At 49.3% G+C, this 23,776-nt stretch overlaps 1 protein-coding gene across 11 annotated transcripts in view; it reads left to right on the top strand.

Annotated features, from left to right (window-relative positions):
* Positions 1-23,776, top strand: part of Ttc7b (tetratricopeptide repeat domain 7B) — a 213,711-nt gene that overhangs the window by 14,381 nt on the left and 175,554 nt on the right. For 10 of the 11 annotated variants that reach the window (XM_076551222.1, XM_076551224.1, XM_076551223.1 and 7 more), the window contains exons 2-3: positions 12,073-12,227; positions 16,997-17,165. In XM_076551222.1, coding sequence (XP_076407337.1) covers positions 12,073-12,227; positions 16,997-17,165 — 324 coding nt within the window. Of the gene's footprint in view, positions 1-12,072; positions 12,228-16,996; positions 17,166-23,776 lie in introns of those variants that run through there. The other variant, XM_016010014.3, reaches the window with a different exon arrangement.

Here is a 23,776-nt window from a genome sequence, read left to right as displayed (position 1 = left end):
GCACCTCCAATTCCACAAAGACTCCCCCTGTCAAAGTCACCGTCTGGTGTTGATGCCATGTTGCTAACAGTAATGACTTTGCCTGCATGCTTACCTCACTTGATGTTCCAGCCTCTATGACTCACTTGGCCTCTTTCCAGAAGCAGCAGACCACACCTGCCAGGTTCCTGCTGAGACTTCTTTTCCCTGGAATGCTTTCCCCACAGGTCTAATTTTGGTTTCTGTAGCAGACATGTCCTGATTTCCCTGCCTAGGCTTTGCCCCCTCAGTCTCCTCTAGCTTTCATCTAGAAACTGAATGTCATTGCAAGTTGATCTTGGCTTCATTCCTCGGCTTCAGTAAATGGTGCTGTGGCACCACTGCCCACTGTGAGGTCTACAGATTCGTCTTTAGTCCCTCTCTTCTCTCATGGGCCATGTGTTAGATCATTTCCAGGCTGCTGTAACAAACCATCCCACGTGTGAATCCTCTTAGCTTTATGGAGGTAAGGAGACGAAACGTGGGCCTCATTGGTTAACCAGTGGTCATTGTGATCTTTCTGGAGCTCCACGGGTAGATCTGTGCCCCTCCTCTGCCCAGTTCTGTAGCTTGTGTATGTTGTGTGGTTCCTACCCTCGTCTCCATCTTTAGGGCGAACAGTGTAGCCTCCCATCTCTTCTGCCCTGTAGCCACATCTCCTGGATGCCAAGCTTCAGCTATTCATTCACACAACCTAGGATAATTCTTCCATCTCCAGGTCTGTAGTAGGACAGGCCCATAGGGTCGAGGAAATTGACTCAGACCAGTAGCCAAGGCATTCACATAACGTACTCCTTAAGAGCCACCCTGGAGTCTGCCTGAGGGCCTAGCAACAATCGATGTGATGTCAGAGTTCCTGATCATGCCCAGCCAATGAGGGACAACCATACAGACTGGGTGCTGGGAGGAGGGTATATAGGGCCTGCCCTGTTATTGAATAAATGAGTTCATTATTTGCTTTCAACGGATTCCTGGTGTCTGAGTCGTTGATGCCGCGCCTTCTCACCCCTTCCCCGAGGGAGCTGTTAGGATCTAAGCAACACAGGTCCTTCACAGTCACATGTGCAGAGTCCCCTTTGACACATAAAATGCACATTCATACCTTCCTGAGATCAGGGCATGGACTTGTTGGGGCCATACCCTCAGCCCAGTCCAGGAGTAAACCTGGTTTGTTTTGCCTCTGAGTTATGTTCACACTTGGTCTGTTTCTCACTTTCTTCACTGTTTCTTACCTCACTCTCATCTGAATGCTGTCACCTCTCACCTGAATACTGTAGCAATCTATTTCTACCCTTGTCTCTTCCCTGAGTCCACTCCCTACACAGCAGATGGAGGGCACTTTAGAAACTTGAGTCAGAGCACTTCACCTACTACTTACAAACCCTCCAGGATTCTGCACTGAGAATGCATGACACCCTCAGGAGTGTCTGCCAACCCCAGTGCTATCCCTCTGCTCCAACTACACAGTTTTCTTGCTGGTGCTAGACCATGCCACTTAAGACCTCCTCTCACTGGCATAGGTCTTTGCATTCCTGACTCTGTGCTGGCATTGTCTCAAGAGCCCTTTCCTTGGAGACTCTTTCCCTGGCCTGACCACTCAGTCTGAGGAAAACTTAGTCACTAACTGTCACCTTACCTTGTTTAATTCTTTTTACCCTCTTATCATTCCCTGGCCCCTTTCTGATTTATCTGCCTTCCCTAACTGGGGTGTGAGTTCTCTGAGGGCAGATACTTCATTCTCTGAGTTATAGCAAGCAGTTGGGAGCTGGCAGACCCGGACTAAATGCTGGTGCTGTGTGGCTGTGCAGGTGATGTGAGGATTAGCTCAAGCCAAGGCAGCTGGGGGAAGCCACCCTAAGCAGAGCTGAAGCATGTCTTAAACGATACTGGATTCTGTAGACGGAGGCAGGAAATTCCAATGTGTCCAGACTCGTAGGTGAGACTAATAACCATCACCTCAGGAGGATACTGAGGACCTGGACCATGTGTGTGAGAGACGCTGATGGCTCAGGGAGAAGGAGGTGGGCCCTCAGGAGTGTCATAGCCATGTGACTTTCCACTGGACTCGAGGGAGATAACTGAAGTCATGGGAACTCCTCTGTGAGTGAGTGGCTAAGAGCAGCCACTCAAGATTCAGGGCACACTATAACACAAGTCATCCTTCCTTCTTTTCAGTTAACTGGTTAGGGGCTGCCGAGATGACTTGGCAAGTAAAGGCATTGCTACCAGACTTTTTATATATATATATTTTATTTTACAATACCATTCAGTTCTACATATCAGCCATGGGTTCCCCTATTCTCCCCCCTCCCACCCCCTCCCCTTACCCTCAGCCTACCCCCCATTCCCACCTCCTCCAGGACAAGTTCTCCCCCAAGGACTGCGATCAACTTGGTAGACTCAGTCCAGGCAGGTCCAGTCCCCTCCTCCCAGACTGAGCCAAGTGTCCCTGCATAAGTTCCAGGTTTCAAACAGCCAACTCATGCACTAAGCACAGGACTTGGTCCCACTGCCTAGTTGCCTCCCAAACTGATCAAGCCAAACAACTGTCTCACCTATTCAGAGGGCCTGATCCAGCTGGGGGCCCCTCAGCCTTTGGTTCATAGTTCATGTGTTTCCATTCATTTGGCTATTTTTTTTCAATAATTGAGTAAAACTGAAATTTATTATAAGCCACAGTCGTTCTAGGGACCTCCATGCTATATATATAGCCTCTATGGTTCTATGGGTTGTGGTCTGATTGTTCTTTATTTTATATCTAGGCTACCAGACTTAATGACCTGAATTCCATCCCCAGGACATGCATGGTGGAAGGAAAGAACTAACTCCCAGAAATTGTCCTTTGGCCTTCACATGTATACTGTAATGTGTGCACATACACACAACTTAGAAAATAAATACAATTAATTAACCAGTTAATGTTTTGTATAGCAAATAAATATACATAGTAGTGAAAGTCAAATAATTCAAGGATATGGATGCTTTTCACTTGACAGTGGTGGTGTGTCCTGATAAATTCCTTGTATTAATTACTGTTCTTGTTGCTGTGACCAAATACCTGACAAGAATCAGTTTATGAGGGAAAAGATTTATTCTGGGTCACGGTTTGAGGAGACACAGCCCACCATGGTGGGGCAGGCATGGTGGCAGGAACCATGTGGCTGTGGCAGTGGAAGCTTGCTCACATCTGCATGGATCAGGGTATAGAGAGATGAATGCTGGCCTTCTGCAGACCCCTTCTTTTTGCCCTTCTTGTTATTCAGTTTAGGACCCCAGACTGTTAGATGGTGGTGTCCATGTGAGGGTAGGTCCTCCTTCCTCTGTTAAATCTGTTAGTTCACTCCTCTGTTAAGTACCCTCATCCGCGTTTCCAGAGGTGTGTCTCCTAGGTGGTGTTAAATCTGGTGACGTTGACAGCTTAGACAGCACACCCCTCATAAGCTGAAAATGCTGTTTAGTACACTCAAGTGAACCAAGAGTCATGGCTTAACCTGAGAGCACTTAGATTAGCTTACAGTTAGACAAAAATCATCTTACACAGCCTGTTTGTGTGTGTGCATGGGCCATGGGCTTGCATGGCTGACTGAGAGCTGCCCAAATATTTTGAGGGACTTTTCTACTATATTATTAGTAAACTTGGAAAAGATATCCACAATCCAGATATTGGTTTTTAACTTTACATCATTAGAAGTTGAAAAATCATTAAGTTTTGTCATTGCAAATGAGGGACCTTCTGTAGTGTAAAGATGAATGTCCGTCCCATACCGTCTGTCTGCTCACAGCCTTTTACCAACAGTCACTCTCGGGACTTTGTAGAGGGCTTCTCGAAGTAGCCTGCCCATATGTGTATTTACATTTTCTTTATGGGGGGCACGCATGGGCATAGTATTCATATGAAGGTAAAAGGACAACTTTGGGGTTGGCTTTCTTTTTCTACCTTTCCATGGATCCCAGGAATTGAACTCAGGATGTTAGGCTTGCATGGCAAGTGCTTTACCCATAGAGCCATTCATTCATTCCTCCTCTTCCCACTCCCCCTCCTTCCACAAAATATGATATTCTGTAAACCCTATTTTGTTTTTTTTTAATAATTTATTAAACTTTATTTAATGTGCATTGGTGTGAAGATGTCAGATGCCAGGGAACTGGAGTTACAGACAGTTATGAGCTGCCATGTGGGTGCTGGGAATTGAACCTGGGTCCTCTGGAAGAACAGCCAGTGCTCTTAACCACTGAGCCATCTCTCCAGCCCCCTAAACCCTATTTTGTATTTTGCCTTTTTAACCTCCTGTCTTTGAGACTGCTGGCTATTACTGATGGATGATGCCATTCTGTATGCTGTGAATATGTGCTGCTCTGATTGGTTGATAAGTAAAGCTGTTTGGCCAATGGTGAGGCAGAATAAGGTTAGGCGGTACATTCTAACTAGAGAGAGAGGAAGGAGACAGACAGAGAGAGGAGACGCTGCTAGCTGCCACCAAGAGAAGCAAGATGTAAAGGTACTGGCAAGCTACAAGCCATGTGGCAAAGTATAGATTTATAGAAATGGGTTAATTTAAGATATAAGAGCTAGCTAAGAAGAAGCCTCCCATGGCCATAGTTTAAAAATAATATAAGCCTCTGTGTGTTTATTTGGGTCTGAGCGGCTGCAGGACTGGGTGGGACACAGGAAAACTTTCAGCTACATATTACTATGTAACAAAGCAGCTCAAAACACCACTTTGCAGTAGCCACTTCGGAGCCTCTGGATTCTGGGCTCACCAGTACTCATGCTTCTATGGCCTGGGGCTCAGCCTGGTGCCTGCTGCTCTTGGGTCTTAGATGTGCTCTCCTACATCAAGTCATGGCTCAGGCAACCCCACTGTGTTCCATGTGACCTTGACTGGCTTGGTCTGGGCCAGATCTATACAGGCCCAAGCAAGTCCTAATGGTGACCACAGAGAACCAGAAGTAAGAAGTGAGTTGGCCCTTCTCTAAGTGTCTGTGTGTGTCACAGCTTACACTGTCCTGTCGGTCAGAGACGGGACATTCATATATTCAGGTGACCACACAGATGTGCAGATGTGCGTAAATAATTCTGTTTAAGTTGTTTAATGGATACCTCGTGTTGCATTGAACAGACACATCATAATTCATCAAACAGGTCCCTATATACTGTTTTCTATCCTTTACCATTTCAGCTAGGGCTGTGTATAGGAAATTGTCTCTTTACTATGCATTTGTGCTCAGAGATGTGAAGATCTATGGGAAAAGTTCCTAGACCTGGAATTCCAGGTCATATGGTACAGGTATATAAACTACTGTGCAAAAATTGCTAATTGCCCTAGAGACACTCATGCCAATTTATATTCCTGTCAACACTACTTGATTGTGTCTTATCAGTCCTCTTGGGAGTCTGGGGCGGGGGGGGGGGGGAGGGGTCACAGGTACTGCAAATGCTGTTCCGTTACCTGTGCTGACAGAAAGCCAGATAAGTGGGTGGAATCAACATGACACACTAGAGCAGAGAACCCAGCTCTTTGCTGTGTGACAAAGGGGATTCCGAAGAACCAGCTCTTCTTGAGTAGAGGTTTGTTTATTCCTCTTGGGTCACAACCACGCCAGGAATGGCTTGAGTACAGCTAAATGACATATGAACTGAGTGGCTGGGGTTTTTGTGTTAGTGTCAAGGACTCCCCAAACAGAGAAGAAACCTGCCCGGTTTTTGTTGTTGTTTGTTTTTTCCATATCTGATCTCTGCATACCAGCTGTTTATCCTACCAGGGTACTGCTGTGAGGAAGGCAAAGGCCACAGCCCTCCCTTTCTCAGGGGACCAAAGAGCCAGGTGCTTCAGACATGAGCTGTGGTGATGTAGGACTTCCAGGTTTTCTGTTTAGAACTGAACCGTGGCCCTGACTCCACCAAGGCTAATGCCTGCCCTCTCTTCTGCCAGGGTCCTTGCTGATGGTTTCTGTTTACCTCAGGCTTTAGCTCTGTTTAGGTTCCTGGAATCCTCTTTCACGCCAGTCTGACTCAGGCCCCTCACCTCCTCACTCTGATCCGAGCAAATGGAAGGGGATTCCAAAACCACCTGTCCAGTCCAAAACCACAGGGCTCAGGTGGCACAGGATGGAGGCTGAACACGTCGAGAAGATGCCAAGGTCCACGTGGTTTGTGCCAGCCTGTCGGAGAGATGTGGTGGCTGTCAGAGGCTGCCCGGGTTCAGACCCCAGCTCAGGGTGAACTGGCTGGGGCACTGGCCCTGCCACTTCCTCTCTGCTGCCTGGGTCACTGTGTGAGACGGTGACAAGCGTAGTGTCACACCTTCATGTTGCTTCTAGGAATTGCCTGGCACATGGCCATGTGTTCAGTAAGAGCTTGGTGTGGCCGGGCTTGTTACTCAGCGGTACCCAGTATTCCTTCCCTCCGATAATGCTGCAGACCCCTGGAGCACAGGGAACGTGTCTCAGAGAGCTTTCAGGCCCTGCAGCATCCTGTGTCACTGTTCTGGGACACAGTGGGTCCTTCCTGAAAGAAAAGATCATTCCTAGTGCAGGCGTTGCTTAGCACCTGCTGCATGCTGTACGCAGTGCATGTCTTGTGTGAGCTCTACAGTTGCCGGCCGAGGAAGTTCGTGCTCGGAGAGATTCAGTGACTTGTCAGGCCCATACAGCTAGTAAGCCTGGACTCAGCTCCTAGGCTTTCTGAGGCCGAGCCTTGCCTCCACCTGGTGCTGCTTGGGCTCTTCTGTCATGGAAACCACATGCCTGGCCACTTTGTGGCTGGCTGCTCCCAGTGCAGCTGGGAGACAGCACCCATCCGCTCCCTCGTGCCTGGTGAGCACATGCAGGAAGGCGCAGGAAGGCGATCAGATGTAAGGCTTTCGTGGGCAGAGTTCTAAGGGCAGGCCTGAGTTCCTGAGTCACAGGTGGAAATGGAGGGCCGCTCCGTGTCTGGTAGCTGGCTTTCAGGGTCTCGGTGCTGCCCGTTCCCCATCTTCTGTGGTGTTTTTGTGACTAAGCCAGGGGGGCAAACTCCATCTCCACAGCTCCACCCTGTGGGAGTGCAAGTGTTTGATCTTTTCTCCCTTCATAGTTAATTCTTTAATCCACCTGAAATGACTGTCCTGTGGCTGGGTGCCTTTCTTCTTTCTTGCCTTCTTGTCCCAGCATGCAGCCAGATAGTTCTGGCAATAAGAGCTGGCTTAGTGATGTCTGCCTCCTTTCTTGCTGGTGGACGTGAACTGGGGACCCACGGGACCCTGACAGGTCCAGGCAGAGTCCATGAAGCCTGGACCTGACCACCCAGGACCCCTCCAGTATTAGGACTGAGGCTTCTCTCCAAAAGATATTTTGGCAAGAGCTCTTGATGTCTTTAATTCTCTGTTCCTCTGCCTGGGAGAATGAGTGACAGGAAACTGGGCCATTTTTGTAAGAGGACAAAGAAAACGTAAGTTGCTTGGCATATTAAAAGGGAGCCTAGAGAGTAAAAACATTCAGGAGTTTTTTTGGTCATCATGCTAAACTTAAAGTCAGACAGGCGTTTGTTGGCCAGGTGGGGTCGGAGAGTGCCTCAGTGGAGGCCTCTTCTTCCTAGAAGGCATTGGGACACTGGCGAAGGTCACAAGAGCAGTGACTTCAGCAGGAACTAGAGGAGGTGCTCTTGCCTTTGTGTAGTAACCGGCGCTCCGTGCCTGCATCGGGAAGAGCCCTGCAGCGCTGCTCTGCCGTTTGTTCATTCGCAGTGCCTTCCACCTAGTGTTCTGAGACAGCACACTCACCCAGCCCAGGGTGTCCCGTGAGTCACTGCCACCTGTAAGCACGTACCACTGGGGAACCTAGACGGCAGTCTTTAGCTGGGCAGCTGTCTTAGGTAGCATTTCTATTGCTTTAAAGAGACACTATGACTGTGGCAACTCTTATGAAGAAAAACATTTAATTGGGGCGGGGGGGGGGGGGGGTGCCGAGGAGGGGACTCGCTCACAGTTTTAGAGGTTCCATCTATCATGGTGGGACATGGCGGTGTGCAGGCAGACATGGTGCTGGAGAAGTTACTGAGAGTCCCATATCTTGCAGGCAGCAGGAAATGGCCTGTCTGTCACACTAAGTGAAGTTTGAGTAAAGGAGACCTCAAAGCCTGCCCCCATAGTGACACACTTCCTCCAACAAGGCCTTATGGACTCCAACAAAGCCACACCTACTATTAGTGCCACTCCTTTTGGGGGGCATTTCCTTCAAACAACCACAGCAGCCATGTGAGGTAATTAGAGGAGGTGAGGTGGGGTCTGGGACTGCCTCAGGCAGTAGAGGGTTGAGTCTGGAGGAGGTGGTCCAGAGCCTCAGCTGTCCTAGATTAATTCACTTGCCATACACTAGGCAAAGCCCCCAGTGCTCCACTTGGGATCCGGAAAGAGCCAGCCTTCGTTTCAGAATTCCCCCTCACAGTCTAGCTGGAGCAGACAGGTAAACCAACACCCAGATCAGGGTGCAGAGCTTCCTGAGGCAGCTGGGGTGCACTGGGCTGGGCTGGCCGGGGGGAGTTAGCAATGCCTTGGGAGGATCTTACTGGACTCTTCTAGGAAGAGTAAGGGTGGCATCTCCAGGATTCCTGAGCGTGCCCAGCCTGTGTCACACTTGTCTCCTGTTCTGTCCCAACCCGATGTGTCAGCCTTTTTCTGAGCTTACCTACCTGCTCTCTTCTCCAGACACTGTGTTCTCTCTCCTTCCTGTCCTTGGCTCTGGTGCAGAGAGCCATCCCTCAGCCTGGTGCCCTTCCTGCTGGGCTCTCCAGTCTAGCCCTGCTCTCTCCCTGTGGTTTTACAAACGGGATCCATGCTGTCCATAGTGAGGACAGCTAGCTGGGTCCTTACCTGCCCTCTGGGTCTGAGAATTCTGCCTCAGGTCCTGCAGCAGGAAGGCAGGCGGATGGGTGGGGCTGTGGGAAGTAATGGGAGGGGTCATCAGCTCAGGTGGACGGAGTGCTTTCTTAGGATGCTGCTCCCCCAGATGCTGAGACTGAGTCCGAGTACCAATCTGAGATTAAATCTGGGGCTCAGAATGTCTTGGTCTATTTTAACACCCCCCCCCCCAGTATAACTCTTTTAGCATGCCTGAGGCCCAGGATTTGATTCTCAGTACTACAAAAGCAAACAAAGTAGACAGGAAAAGGTTGGCATGAATTGATGATCAATACTCTTATCATTACTGTGGTTAGTAAATATCCTGACATAGAAACAGCTTTTAAGGAAAAGTTCCATTTCCCCCCTGTAAACAATATAAAATGATTCTGGGCAAGCATTCTAGCACTCTCAAAGTAGAGGCAGGCAAATTTTTGTGAGTTTGAGTTCAAGACTAGCTTGGTCTGTAAGTGAGTTCCAGGATAGCCAGGGTTACATAGTAAGACCCTGTCTAAGAAAAGCTGGGGTGGGGATTGCTGAGCAGTGGTGGAACACGCCTTTAATCCCAGCACTCAAGAAGCAGAGGCCAGGACAGCCAAGGCTGTACAACTCTATCTTGTAAAACCAAAAAAGAAAACAAAAACTAAATGAAAACCACTGAGCTCTGCCTGGCGTGTTGCACACTAGTAGTCATGGCCTGTGGCACACTAGCACTCATGGCCTGTTGCACACTAGCACTCATGGCCTGTTGCACACTAGCACTCATGGCCTGTTGCACACTAGCACTCATGGCCTGTTGCACACTAGCACTCATGGCCTGTTGCACACTAGCACTCATGGCCTGTTGCACACTAGCACTCATGGTCTGTTGCACACTAGCACTCCTTTGATCCCAGCACTTGGAAGCTGAGTAGAAGGATCACAGGTTCCAGGACAGCCTACACCGGGGGATTTTGTTAAAAAACAAACTAACGAAAGATTCTATTCAGTGTACATAATTCAAGCTATAAAGATAAAATTGTAAACATATCTCCAATTTTGTTACTCATATCCGTGTTAATAATTATTTTAGGCATCTTTATGGGGTCATAGACATATATAGAGATGAGTATTGAGATAGGCTTCTCCAGTGCTCATGCTCTTGTCCATTATGACCTCCACTAGCCACGGGCCGCTATTGACCACTTGAAATGTGGCCAGCTTCTGTAGAGATGTGCTGTCCTTGTGAAGTGCACATTGGTTCTAGGAAACTGAAAACAGCTTTCCCTGCTGTCTGTCCTTTCCCACCCACCTGGTGTTTCAGCTGCTGCCATCTGCACCAGCTACCCTGGCTCCCTGTGCCCTCCGCAGGCACAACTGCCTCCTCCTCTTCTGGCTTTGGAAGCTGCTGTAGGCCACCTGACTATGTTAGGAGAAGTTTGCTTTCTTTACGTACATCTAAGGAATTCTTATGCTCAAGAACCTAGCTGAGCTGTGTGCTGGGGTTAGCTGGCTCCTCCTAGGACTCTGGTCCCATCATTAGGCACAGACAGAGCAGTGCGAAGGCTTGTCGCTCCTGCAGTTTGGGTGGACTGCTGCAAAGATGAGGTGCACTGGGCCAGTGGTGGGCTGGCCACCCAGATCTTAGTGGGTCCCCTGTGGTGACTGTTTGATTTGTAAATTTATGCAGTATAGGCAAAGCTGTTGTCCATTCTATGACCAGAATATTAACCTAAACTCAACTTAAAGTCTATGGTAACCACCAGAGCCAGCTGAGGTCTCCTAGACTCCACCAGTAATAGGGCCCTTCTAGACCTTTTCAAACTGGTTGTATTTTTAGTATACCTATGTCTGTCTGTCACAGAGACGCACACCACAGTCAGGCTAGTGTATGAGTTGTTCTGGGTTCATCCAGAACAGTCTGGATGTGTGGATTCCAAAGAGCTGTACTTGGCTGCTACTGCTGCTGCCACTTTTGTTTCTTTTCTTCTTCTTCTTCTTCTTCTTCTTCTTCTTCTTCTTCTTCTTCTTCTTCTTCTTCTTCTTCTTCTTCTTCTTCTTCTTCTTCTTCTCCTCCTCCTCCTCCTCCTCCTCCTCCTCCTCCTCCTCCTCCTCCTCCTCCTCCTCCTCCTCCTTCTCCTCCTTCTTCCTTCTTCCTTCTTCCTTCTTCCTCCTCCTTCTTCTTTTCTTCTTCTTTTTTTGAGACAGCGTTTCTCTGTGTTGTTTTGGTTCCTGTCCTGGATCTCACTTTGTAGACCAGGCTGGCCTCAAACTCAGAGATCCACCTGCCTCTACTTCCCCAGTGCTGGGATTAAAGGCGTGTGCCGCCGCCGCCGCCGCCGCCGCCGCCGCCGCCGCCGCCGCCGCCGCCGCCGCCACCACCACCACCAGGCTACCTGGATTCTTCTTAATGCAAATTAACCAACAGTGTGGAGATTATAACTATTTGACACAATGTATACACTTTTTTTAAAAAACTTTCTGTACATTGGTGTTTTACCTGCATGTATGTCTGTGTGAAGGTGTTTGGTCCCCTGGAACTGGAATTACAGATGGTTGTGAGCTGCCATGTGGGAGCTGGGAATTGAACATGGGTCCTCTAGAAGAGCAGTCAGTGCTCTTAACCACTGAGCCATCTCTGCAGCCCCAATGTATATACTTTTTTGAGCTAAACTTCTATGAAGATTCCTCAAAGGCAGGCCTATGTAGTTGTGGTTTTTGAAGGGACGTCATTCAGGTCGCCTTGACACAAAGCTCTAAGAATCTGACTGGGAAGATGTTCCCCAGGCTCACTGTCCATACCCAAGGCCATAGACTTTGGCAGAGAAAGGAATTTCACTGCCCTTCTCTTGGAAATAGATCACCCTGGATTCTGTGTGTATGTCATAAGATCGTCATGTTTTCCTATCACTGGAGAACTTTCCTTCTGAACTTGAATGTCCACTTTAAAATGTAGCCATCTTTCTGGAGTCGGTAAATATGTGGCAGAGAAAGGCAAGTGCTTGAGCCAACACTGCTGCCATGTTCCTTGCTAAGGAGCAGTCCCTCACATAGACGCAGTCTTAGGTTGTAAGGTCCCAGAAGAGCCTGGCCAGGAGCCTGGAACCTTGGGGCGTAAGGATCCTGGGGTCCTTGGGGTGTGTTTTCCAGCACACGGACCGTTTCTTGCTTCCATTGATCGTCTCGCTTGGCTTTGCAGATGATATGGCCGAACTTCTCCTGGGGGAGTCGAAGCTGGAGCAGCACTTGAAGGAGAAGCCCCTGCGGCAGGGAGCCAGTCCCCGGGGCCCCAGACCCCAGCTGACTGAAGTGCGCAAGCATCTGACTGCTGCCTTGGACCGAGGGAACCTCAAGGTACCGTGGGCCTCTGGGACCAAGAAGGGGTGATGGGTGGTGCTGCCATCATCTCCTGGGGCTCACCAGTGTGTGGTTTGGGAAGGGGTATGGTGAGCAGGGTGGTTTGGAGCACGATGTGGGCCTTCCAGCCTAGTAGGACTCTCTGATTGGAGTCTGCAATGACACATTCTTCTCAAGGAGGGGATCATTTCTCCCCAGGTACTTGAAACCACGTTTCATTTTTAATTATAATTCAACATTAGTGCATAGCTTCCTACTTAAATCACACGGTGGCCGGAGCTGGTGCCAACAGGCCAGGTGTCGCCTTATTGTGTGAGGGAGCAGGAACCTCCCCGACCCTTGGCAACCCCTTCCCTACCTCCTTCCTGGTCCAGGCCATCTTGGGCACTGCCTCTCCATCTTCTGTTTCTGGTCTTCGTTGCTCAGTCTGTTCCTTTTCACACGGTTCTCCTTACACACTCCCCGTGAGCCTGGCCGCCCCCTTTGCCTCTCACAAAGGCTGGCTCTCCTGGCTTATCCTGTCCCTCCTCCAGCCCAGCTGTCCAGCCTCTGCTACTTTCTGATAGCACTCTCAGTGTATTAGTTTCTTTTCCTGGTGGAGTGATAAAATACCCCAACGAAGGGAACTCAAGGGAGAGCGTGTTCAGTCTCTCATAGGAGAGAAGCGAAAGACCGCAGCAGGAGCTGGAAGCAACTGGTCACATCCACAGTCAGAAAGCAGAAAGTGGTGGACGCTTGTGCCCAGCCGGCTTCCTCCTTTGTATACAGCATACGATCCCACCACAACTAATCCCTCCCGGGCAAGCCCAGATGCTAAATATAGCCCACCAGGTGTGCCTGAGGCTTGTCTCCCGGGTGACCCTAGATCTTGTCACACTGGCTTAGCCCAGGGCACCTTCTGCAGCCTGCTCATCTTATGCTCTGTCCTTCCTGGACTATGTCTTCCACTGAGGACAGCAGTTTCAGGGGAACTTTGGAAGCCATGATTTCTTTTTCCTTTTATCTGATAAGTTGCCTTCACCTTTCTCTTCCTATCCCAGAATCCTCCTGGGCTACCTCCTGGCCTTGGCTCTTGTCTGGTGTGCACACCTCCTACTCTCAGTCCCAGAGAGGCCATGTTTTTTTTTCTTTTTCTTTCTTTTTTTTTTTAATTATTCTTATTTTCATTTTATATGTATGGGTGCTTTGCCTACATGTATGTCTGTGCAACATATGTGTGCCTGATATTCTCAGAAGAGAGTGTCAGAATACCTGGAACCGGAATTCCAGATAGTTGTGAGCCACTTTATAGGTTCTGAGAATTGAACCCAAGTCCTTTACAGGAGCCACAAATGCTCTTAACCACTGAGCAGTCTCTCCAACCCTGAGGCCATATCTTCGGAATTCCAGATTGGAAACTTGTGCTTCCTGTCAACTTGCTGTGTGTCCTTGGGAGGCCTCTTCCTTCTCTGGCTCAGTTTTGGTAGGTTTGGAGTGGGCTTTTTGAGATGATCCCTTTGGACCCTCCCAGGTCCTGGCTGCTTCAAGCTGTGAGCCTGCGTTCTGAGCAGTTTGTCCTTCCTCTGTCATCTGGCTGGCTCCTCTGCCTGTTAGCAACAGGTCTTGGACAGTGCTGGCACACCCATTCTATGTCATAGGCTCTGGATGCCTCTTGGAGGGAACAGTCTCTGTGTATGTCTGCTGTGTGAGCATGGCTCTACAGGCTAGCTCGAGGCTTTATTGGCACACAGGATGCCCCGTGGTCAAGCACACACTGCTGCAACTGGACACTTAAAGCTGGTCTTCACTTGCTAACTTGTGGCCTGTGCTGGACTTCAGCTCACAGTTAGGGTACACTTGTCTACCTAGCATCTTTTCTTAACCAGGGGCCTCCTGGTGACTTTGATGGTGGGTGCTGGTTATCAGGAGAAGGTGGAGGAACAGTGGGTCCCTGGGGCGATGATGACAGCCAATCAGACCCAATGTCTTGGAGTATGATGCTATGAATGTATATTAAGAGGAGACATCTAACGCATTTCTTTCTTTCTTTCTTTTTTTTTTTTTTTTTTTGGTTTTTCAAGACAAGGTTTCTCTGTGTAGCTTTGGTGCCTTTCCTGGATCTCGCTCTGTAGACCAAGCTGGCCTCGAACTCACAGAGATCCGCCTGCCTCTGCCTCCTGAGTGCTGGGATTAAAGGCGTGCGCCACCACCGCCCGACACGCATTTCTTTTCCTAACCCCTTACCTTCTGCTGGGAAAGGTAGCTATTTGTTTCACATTCTGCTCTCGATCCCTTGCAACCCAGTGTGATAGTAATGTTGAATTTCAGAGTTAGTTCCAGTCTGGCTTTATAAGCCGTGTGATCTTGGGAAGTTCCTAGCCTCTCTGAACTTCCTGTCTCTCAGGATTGTCCTGAGGCTCAGCGATGGAAGTCCTTTAGAACTGTACCCTGATGTCCCAGGCGCGTACCCCTTCCTGCTGTCTTACTGCTTCTACTGGAGTTTTCTCAGGTGCTGGTTTTACCCTCCCTGACTTGTAAAGAATGTTCTAGAGCTGCACAGGTTTTGCTTGGACGTGTTCTCTGTTCACACTGGCTAACGTGAAGCTTCTTTCCTTGACCCTCAGTCCTTTGTCTCTCTGGGGACTCAAGCCATGAAGAGAGTAGAGCCGTCTGGCAATGCAGCCGAGAGACCCGGGGCCAGAAGTGAGAGGACAGGAAAAGCGCTTATGACAAGCTTGGCAGCCCTGGCTCTGTGCTGGGCTCTTCTCCCCACAGCAGGGAAGCTCAGTGGCCTTGGCCTTGGCTGGGGTGTTTGCTCACTGTACAATACTGTGGATGGACTCGACCAGTGAGGTCCTCCCAGACCTCTGTCCTGGCCTCTGGACTGCCATTTCCTTCAGCTGATTCCGATGGCCCTTCACTTTCTTTTTTTTTTGTTTTTTTGAGACAGGGTTTCTCTGTGTATCTTTTCACCTTCCCTGGAACTCACTCTGTAGCCCAGGCTGGCCTCGAACTCACAGAGATCCGCCTGCCTCTGCCTCCCGAATGCTGGGATTAAAGGCGTGCATCACCACTGCCCTTCAGTTTCCTTTTTAAAACTGTGTTTCTTGTTCTTGCGGCAAATCCATGCTGTGTAAAATGTTTCTCATGTAACCACTTGTAGGTGGGTAGCTCAGGGGCAGTAAGTGGCACAGCCACAACCCTCTCGTGTTCCCAAACAGAGCCTCCGTCCCCATTAAGCACAAGTTCCAGAGGCTTCGAGAAGGTGCCAGAGGGTTTCCTAGGGAACCTTTCTGATGGTGGAGTGCCCTGTGTGTGTGTGTGGGGGGGGTTTCTTCATATCCTCTTCTCCCTTCACAAGTCAGCTTCAGTCTTTGTCTTCAAATACACTTCTGAATTCTTACACAGGTCTGCCTGTCTCCTTTGGCCTCTCCTGACTCTGTACTGCGAGTGGCCCCCGTTGCTCACCCTCTCATCCTCTCCAGGGCAGCCTGCCGTCTCTGTTCCCTTCTGAGAACTACCTGGAAGCCACCCTGGCTGGCACAGCTGCTCTGCTCTGCTCTTTGTGGACACAAGTGTCCTGTCATCCAACCCACTAAAGCTACCGGCTCTGTGTGTTTCTAGGTGTCTGTAAATTTAGCCTTAGATGGCTAAGTTCAAGGACAAGTCCTGGAAGAGGACAATGGATGTTTCCTTATCTAGTTAGCAGGGTGCTTCCTCTCTCTTTGGCTGGTAGGTGTAGGGGCGGGGCAAGCAGAAGATGGTAGGTAATGGGGGTTTGGGGTGGGAATGTGACCCCTTAGCTGTCACCCCCATCAGCCTCAAGAAGAGGACCCTAATCAATAACCTCAGCTTCCCAGTCATGATTGGCTTCCTGGGAAAGGTCAACCCTGCCTTTGTACCCTTTGGAAATCTTGGCCTTGTGTGGTTTGGGTTCTGTCTTGGGTATGGCTCCACCACCTTGAGCAGGACCCACCTGGATGCCAGGCACCTCCATCTTTTGAGACAGTGTTCACATTCTCTACTTTGCCCTGAAAGCCTTTCTTCCTCCTTGGTCCAGCCCAGGCCTGCAGAGAGCTGCAGGGGTTTGATTTAGTTTTGCTTTCTCATAGCTTTATGAAGGTATAGGTCACATACTGGGCCAACTATCATTCAAAGTATACAGTTGAGACACTTTTGATGTATTCATGAAGTTGTGCAACCATCAACACTGTTGGTTCTCAGACATTTTCTTTCCTTTCGTTACCTCAAGAAGAAAGCCCATAATCCTTTGTAGTCACCCCCTACTCCCTGATACCAGCCTCAGGGACACTCATAGTGATGGTTCTGTAAATTTGACCCTTCTGGGCTTTTCTTTTCTTTTCTTTTTTCCGGAAACAGGGTTTCTCCATGTAGTTTTGGTGCCTGTCCTGGAACTTGCTCTGTAGACCAGGCTGGCCTCGAACTCACAGAGATCCACCTGCCTCTGTCTCCCGAGTGCTGGGATGAAAGGTGTGTGCCATCACCGCCCGGCCCCTTCTGGGCTTTTCTTACATATGGGGATCACTATGAGACTTCTTGTTCATTTGATAATTTTTATGGAGTTGTCCATGTTGTAGCATGTATCAGTAATTCATTGTTTTTTATTATGACAGTAGTAACTTTATGACTATCTCATGTTTTGATTGACACTTGGATTGCTCTTGTGACTTATAGTATGCTCTGTGGGGTTTTCCTGCAGCAAGTGCCAGGGCCCAAGGGAACACTTCTTGTAATATTGTAGGAAATTTTTTTCTTTTTCCTTCTAGTCAGAATTCCTACAAGAGTCCAATCTGATCATGGCCAAGTTGAATTATGTGGAAGGAGATTATAAAGAAGCCCTGAATATCTATGCCCGGGTGGGCCTCGATGACTTGCCACTGACGGCCGTACCTCCCTACAGGTTGCGGATGATCGCGGAGGCCTATGCTACCAAAGGTGAGGACCGCGTGCGTGCTTCCTCTCGCCTCTGTTTGACCCGTGTGTTCTTGGCCGGTGGTTAACTTGGCTGTTCCCAGCAAGGCCACCTGGGTCAGTTCTACTGCACATCCTGGGTGACATTAGGAAGCCCTTAACACCTTGGTTCTTCATAGCCTCAGTTCTATAGTTTTCACAGTTTGATGAAGTTTCCAACACTATACCATCCATGCAGTGAATTTTTGGTAGTTAAATGGCTGCACAGCATATACAGGAATTCACTTCATATGGTCATCTGGCCACAGCGCCAACCATGATTCTTATTTGTTAGTGTTACTTTGGGCTATTAAGTCATCCCTGTATCAGTCCTCTGAAGGGTCTGCATTCAGGAGACAAAGGAAGTGTAGCTGCTCTCTTCTGCCATGAGCCAGTTTGCAGTCTTGTGTGAGTGGATGCAGTCCCCGAGGAGAAGAAAGATGGGAGGCAGTGTGTATGCTGTCTTCTGGTGCTGTCACCAAGCTGCTGCTCTTCCTCTCATGTCTGTGTCATACAGTTATGAGGAGGAGGTCAAACCATGTAGAAAAAGCACTCACATGGTACCTGACACCCACTCAGTGCCCAGTAGAGGCTGCTTTAATGGCATCCCCAGACAAGAGACCCATGTGAAAAGGCTGAGACAGTAGCACCTTTTCAGTAGCAGGAGAAGCTTCTCTGGGCTGGCAGGTTAGGGATCCTTCCAGACTTTAGAACTGGGCTTCCCAAGGCTATGGCATTCATAAATGGGCAGCATGAAGCCTCTCCTCTGCCTCCAGCCACCCGCCATCCCAGGTACACATTGCACCTGACTGGCTGGCACAGCAGCAGGGAGCCGGCCACCTGCATGCTGCTGAGATGTAGGGCTGCAGGTGGCCCAGCCTGTCGGACTCTCCCATCCAATACAGCACTGAACAAGGCTCCAGCCCGAGGTTTACTTCTTAAGAGATTTGTGACAGGCTTGATGTTCTCTCCCAGTTCCCTGGAGCCTCCAGAACGGCTGGGTTCATCTAATTATCTTAATGTTCCTGTGGGTTGGGAAAAGACTCTACTGCTCTTGACAGGGTACTCAGGCAGTTTAATGGGCATGGTGCTTTGAGGCTGTCTCCTGGGTCCTGAGAGTGTCTGTCTTTGTTTGCCTATGTCCAAGAAGCAGGGGCCCAGGGGCTGAGCCACGGGTGTGCTCCTCTCTCTCTGGTGCATTGCACCTCTTCACAGGTCATAGGCTGCCAAAGCTAGCTGTGTGTACAATCGTACATGGATATATGTTCCTTCGGGCCAGGGACAATACTGTAGAATGAGCACATCTTCATTATGTAATTTCTAGTCACCTGACCAACCTGGGGGCTGCTAGGCTGTAACCAGGAGTTGGTTTGTTGGTTAGGGCTATTTGGGTGACTCTGGGCCTTCTTAGCATCAGAGTTCAGGTTTTTTTCTCAGTCTTAAGATTGAAGAGTGAAGGTTGTCTGTCTGCAGGGCACTGCCTGCTCAGTCTGAGTAATAATGTGCTTAGCAGTGGGCACTTAGATACAAGACTGACACTGGCTCTTCAGACATGTGGCTCTGCTTAGTTTCTGACATCTGCGGGCATGTGCACAGTCACACATGTGTTGGGTCAGTGAATGGTCACTGCCTAGAGGAAACAGCAGCAGTCTTGAAGGACCCAGACGCTGAGAGCCCGGAGAGCCGGTGAGAGGCCATGCACAATGATAGTGTGTGAGCACCAACTCTTAGCCATCTGCTTGGGCCTGTGCTGTCGCTGCCACGTGTTGCCTGTTTGGGTGTTTCAGCTCTTGTACCTCAGTTTTCCCATTTGTCGAAGTCTCCAGGGGTCATAAGGATTAACTCCCAAATAAATCACACACATGGAGGCTTATTCTTAATTATGAATGTCCAGCCTTAGGTTTGTCTTAATTTTTAGCCAGCTTTCCTTATCTTAAATTATCCCGTCTACCTTTTGCCTCTGGGCTTTTCCCATTCCCATTCTCTTACTTGCACAAATCTTACTCTTACTCTGTGTGGCTTGCTGGTTGTGTAGCTGGGTGGCTGGCCCCTGTTGTCCTCCCCTTCTCTGGCTGCTAGATCTTAGATCTCCCTTTCCCAGATTTCTCCTTCTATTTATCCTCTCTGCCTGCAAGCCCTGCCTTGCCATTGGCCATTCAGTTCTTTATTAGACCATCAGGTGTTTTACACAGGCACAGTAACTCAGCTTCACAGAGTTAAACAAATACAATACAAACAAAAGTAACACACCTTAAAATGATATTCTACTACATCTATCTGTCTGTCTGTCTATCTATCTATCTATCTATCTATCTCTATCTTAAAATGTTACCCGACACATAGTATAACAGGAATGTTAGCGATGCTGGAGAGATGACTCAGTGGTTAAGAGCTCATGCTGTTCTTTCAGAGGACCTGGGTTTGATTCCCAGCACCCACATGGTAGCTCATAACCCTTGGTAGGTATGTATGTGGTGCATATGCATACATATATGCAGGCAAAACATTCATGCACATAGAAGACTAGAATAAAATTTAAAAAATTGAAGAAGTATTAGTGGAGGGTTGGGAGAGGACTTGAGATGACAATCACAGATACCTTGTCCACCCAGTTGGAGATGTCCAAAGACAAGCCAGTTCTCTGGGAAGCTCATGAAATACTAGCTGTTTCTTCACCAAGATCCCAGAGGTTTTTCAAGGGGAGACCTCTGACTAGGGAGTCTGGATTTATTAGTGTACAAAGTATCCTTAAATCAGAAGTGCTTTGCTAACTGGAGACTTCCTGCGGTGAGTTTATTTGTTGGCTTTAGAGTTGATTATTACTGTCTTAAAATCAGAAGCATGTAACTCTACTTTCCTGTCTTCTTTGGAAAGGCAAGAAGAACTGTCTAGTCAGTCGGGCTATAGCTAAGTGGCAGGTGCCCCATGGTTAGGCATGGCTTCAACCTTTGCCCCTCCCTGTGCTCCTTGCACATGCTGTAGGTAGAAGAATTATCTGAATACTTTCTAGGTATCTCATGATGTCATAGGGGCTTACTTAACCAGGTTTCTCCAGAGACAGCAAATGTCATTGAACACATGGCTGGAAGCTCATCCTCCAGCCAGAGGATGTTAACCTTTGTTTACTGAGAATCAGAAGCCAGTCCGGGTTCTCAAGAACCTTCTGGGGGCCACAACTCCAAATGTATAGATGAGAGGGGACTGGGTAAGATTTGTAGGAGTGACATCCATGGCCCGTGGAATACTGATTCTTCTTTGCTCTTTGTTTGGGCATCTTACTCAGTGTTCACAGTGCCCCATGAGGCTGGCACAGGAGGTTAGATAACTTGCCCAGGTTCTCAGCTAGGAAGAGGCTGAGCCAAGATTTGACCTCAGAGATAAGAGCAGAGCTATGCCTTTCCCTTGAGTGGTTTGGGAAACTCAAGCTGGTCAGTATTCAACTGAGCCATCTCTCCAGGCCAAGAGGGAATTCTTTCTCTCTTTCATTCCTTCCTCCCTTCCTTTCTTGGTCGTGCTTCCAGGATGTGTCGGAGGGAAACCTCTAGGGGCAGCTTATCTGATGATGAGGTGCTCAGGGAAGAGGGGTGCCATTGCTCAGGACAGCTAGAGAGGTATCCAGACAGGGTTGCTTGGGGGCAGGACCTGGATATGTGCCCGGAACCTCATTAGTCTTGTCCAGGACTGACTTGGAAGGACCTCTATTAATTTCATCGTAGAAGGCCTTTTATGCTGGGATGTGCAGTCAGCTCAAGAAATGTTTCCCCAGGAGCAGACATTCCCACAGCCCCACATAGCTCTTCCTCCTGAGTGGGCTGGAGATGCTGGTGAGGAGGGCTTGCAGAGGAGGAGAAATATCCTTGGTCTGGCCTCCTCTTCTCTGGCTCTCCCTACCAGCAAGGAGCCAGGGGTCCATCCTGTGGTGTTCACTGGCTTTCTCTCCAGACTGCAGCATTTGCAGACCTCTCTGGTTCTTGGCAGTGTGTAAGAGGAATAGCAGTGAGGAGGTGACAGCTAATTATGTACAGGCTCCCCTTTGCAGAATGTCTCAGAGCTTGTCACCTGCCTTATTGCTCAGAACCGTCTCAGCCCTACGCCCTTCTGCTGACTGCCCACTGTGCGTTAGGAGCCTGTCTCTAAGGCGGAGTGTGAGAGAAGGAACTGGGCATCTGTCTTCCCCAGTGGGCCGCACAGAAATCAGGAGGGCTCTCAGGCCAGACTTCACAGGTTGCCAGTGTCACCAAAACTCGGGAGCTGTAGCCTTTAAAACAGGACATGTCCAAAAAGGTTTGTGTCTTAGCCCGTCTCGGCTTGAAAGCACAGTGTCTTCACACACCCACACACTTCAGCTCGGTGTGATCAGCCCATAGGCCAGACCCGGAGCGTCTGACAACCAAGGAAGAAGCTCCTGCAATTGCTGTTTTTTAAGTGCCTTCCCTCAGGACAGAGCCAGGCTAAGTCACGTCTCGGAGGCGATCTACAGGAGACTGGCATTCACCCTGGAGATGGTCCACTGATGACTGCCTCTATCAGGCATTGCTCATTTGCCACCACTTTCCTTAGTCCTGGGCACGTGGGTGTGCTCAAAAAATGCTCAGAACAAATTGAATTGGGAATTCTTCAGGTAGTGGGCAGCTGTGACTTGAATATCACCACGCTCTAGGAAGATGACACATAATCCCACCGAGGAAGCATGTATCTTTAATTAGGACTTTCTGCTCACTCAATTTGAAAGAAAACAAACAACGAAAGTATATTCGCCCTTTTTCCTTAGGGTAAATTCTGACAATTCCCTGTGTCCGGAAGAGATGAGACACCCCAGCAGGGTGACTTAGGGGATGAATTTCCTTTCAAAGCTGATTTTTCCCTCCTGGAATGGTGTTTCCAGACAGTTGTCCTGCTTTTCCTAGGAATAGAGACAGGCCTCTTGATGCTCTCAGGTCACGGTTGAGGCTCTGTTCTTGGCTGCTGAGAGGATTTAGGTGTGGTGGGGGTTGGTGCCAGGTTCCCCGTGTCTGTGCCTCAAGCATCCAGGTGGGCAGTAGAGTCGAACTGTTCTCTCTAGGCTGTGGGCCGAAGTTTCTGGGCCAGCTGGCTCCTTGCTTAGCTCGTCTCTTCAGTCCTGGGAAAGACTATCAGAGCTCATCTTTTCAGTTGCTCATCTGTGTTAGTAGAGGCTCCACGGGGTGGCAAGGACAGTAGAGAATCTGAGGACAACCTGGATTTGGTAGAAAGGCGCAGTGGCTGCTGGGCGGGCGCAGGCGGAGTGGTAAGGAAGTAGCCTGCCATGCCTCTGCCCACTCCAGCTGCCTGCTTGGCAGGTGAAATGCACAGGCATGCTCTTTGCACAGAGAAGGTGGGAGAGTCAGTGCACACCAAAGCCAGGAACTAATGCTGCACCCACAGTACTCTCTGGACAGGGGCCACAACTCCCGCCTGGGCGTGCACAGGGTAACAGTGTGTGGACACTGACCTCAGCTCAAACGGAAGGCTCCTGTGAGGTGCCACCAAGATTTCTTTAGGTGGAAGAAACTCAACCCAACTACACCTCAATGGCATCTGGATTCAGAACTCAGAGACCTGGATCCTTTCTCTCGGATTCTCTGGTCACTCGCCCTCCTGCTGGTTCCCATTTGGGTTGAGAGTAAATGGAGCAGCTCTAGGCTCTGTGTCTATTGGGTTCGATGCTCAGGACTCAGCCAGGTCCTCATTGAGTCTCGCTGGCCCTGACGGGATTGCACTCCTATCCTTGATGGAGTTATCTATCTATGATGTACTCATATTGGGGCCATATATATATTGTGGCCAGAATGGGCCCAGTGTGGAACCTGTGAAGAAGGAGGTAACCCACTTCAGAACCATAGGAAAAGAACAAATGCCCGCGACAGATGTCCACAGTAGTGGCTCTTCTGAGTAAGAGTCCTCAAATAGATCCAGAACCTTCTATTCCCTTTCTTCCTTGAGGCAGGCCTGACAGGCAGAACAGGGAGGAGCCAGGGAACTGCCCTGGGGCAGGGTCACTGTGGCCGTGGGAGCAGAGCTGTCTGACCTTGGGTTTGGGCAGTTAGGTGGGAAGCAGCAAGAAACTCAGTGTCAGTCGGCAGCGACTTTGCAACCGTCACAGCTCCCTTGGATTGGCCTTTCTAAAGGCATCTAGAGCAGGTACGTGGAGTGACAGACTGTGGGGACACTTGTCCTGGGAAATCTCTGCACTCTAAAAGAAGCTGAGGGATCTGGGCAGTGCCGAGCTGGAATTCTAGGCAAGGTCTAGACTCCAGAATGTAGTGTGCACATGACCCTGATGTCAGACACTCGCTGTTCTGTTCTGGTTCTGTTCTGTGACTTGTAAGAAATTTAACTATCTATCATGTTTTTCCCCTACAAAATGGGGCTAACAATATTCTCACAAGAGTGTGGAGAAGACCAATGGTGTAAGTGAGAAAATGGTCTGAAACATACAAATGCAGGTCAAGGGCCTTTGTGTAGCGGCCTCTCAGTATACACCAGGAGTTGGGAGCAAGATGGCTGCCTCCTTGTCACGCCCACATCCTCACGTCTGCATAACAGTGAAGGCTTTGTCCTCTTGTGCACTTATTTGC

Source organism: Peromyscus maniculatus, chromosome 14 (genome assembly GCF_049852395.1).
Source record: "Peromyscus maniculatus bairdii isolate BWxNUB_F1_BW_parent chromosome 14, HU_Pman_BW_mat_3.1, whole genome shotgun sequence".
Classification (NCBI taxonomy): domain Eukaryota; kingdom Metazoa; phylum Chordata; class Mammalia; order Rodentia; family Cricetidae; genus Peromyscus; species Peromyscus maniculatus.
The sequence above is the reverse complement of the archived record's forward strand: the minus strand, read 5'-3'. Positions and strand labels throughout refer to the sequence as shown.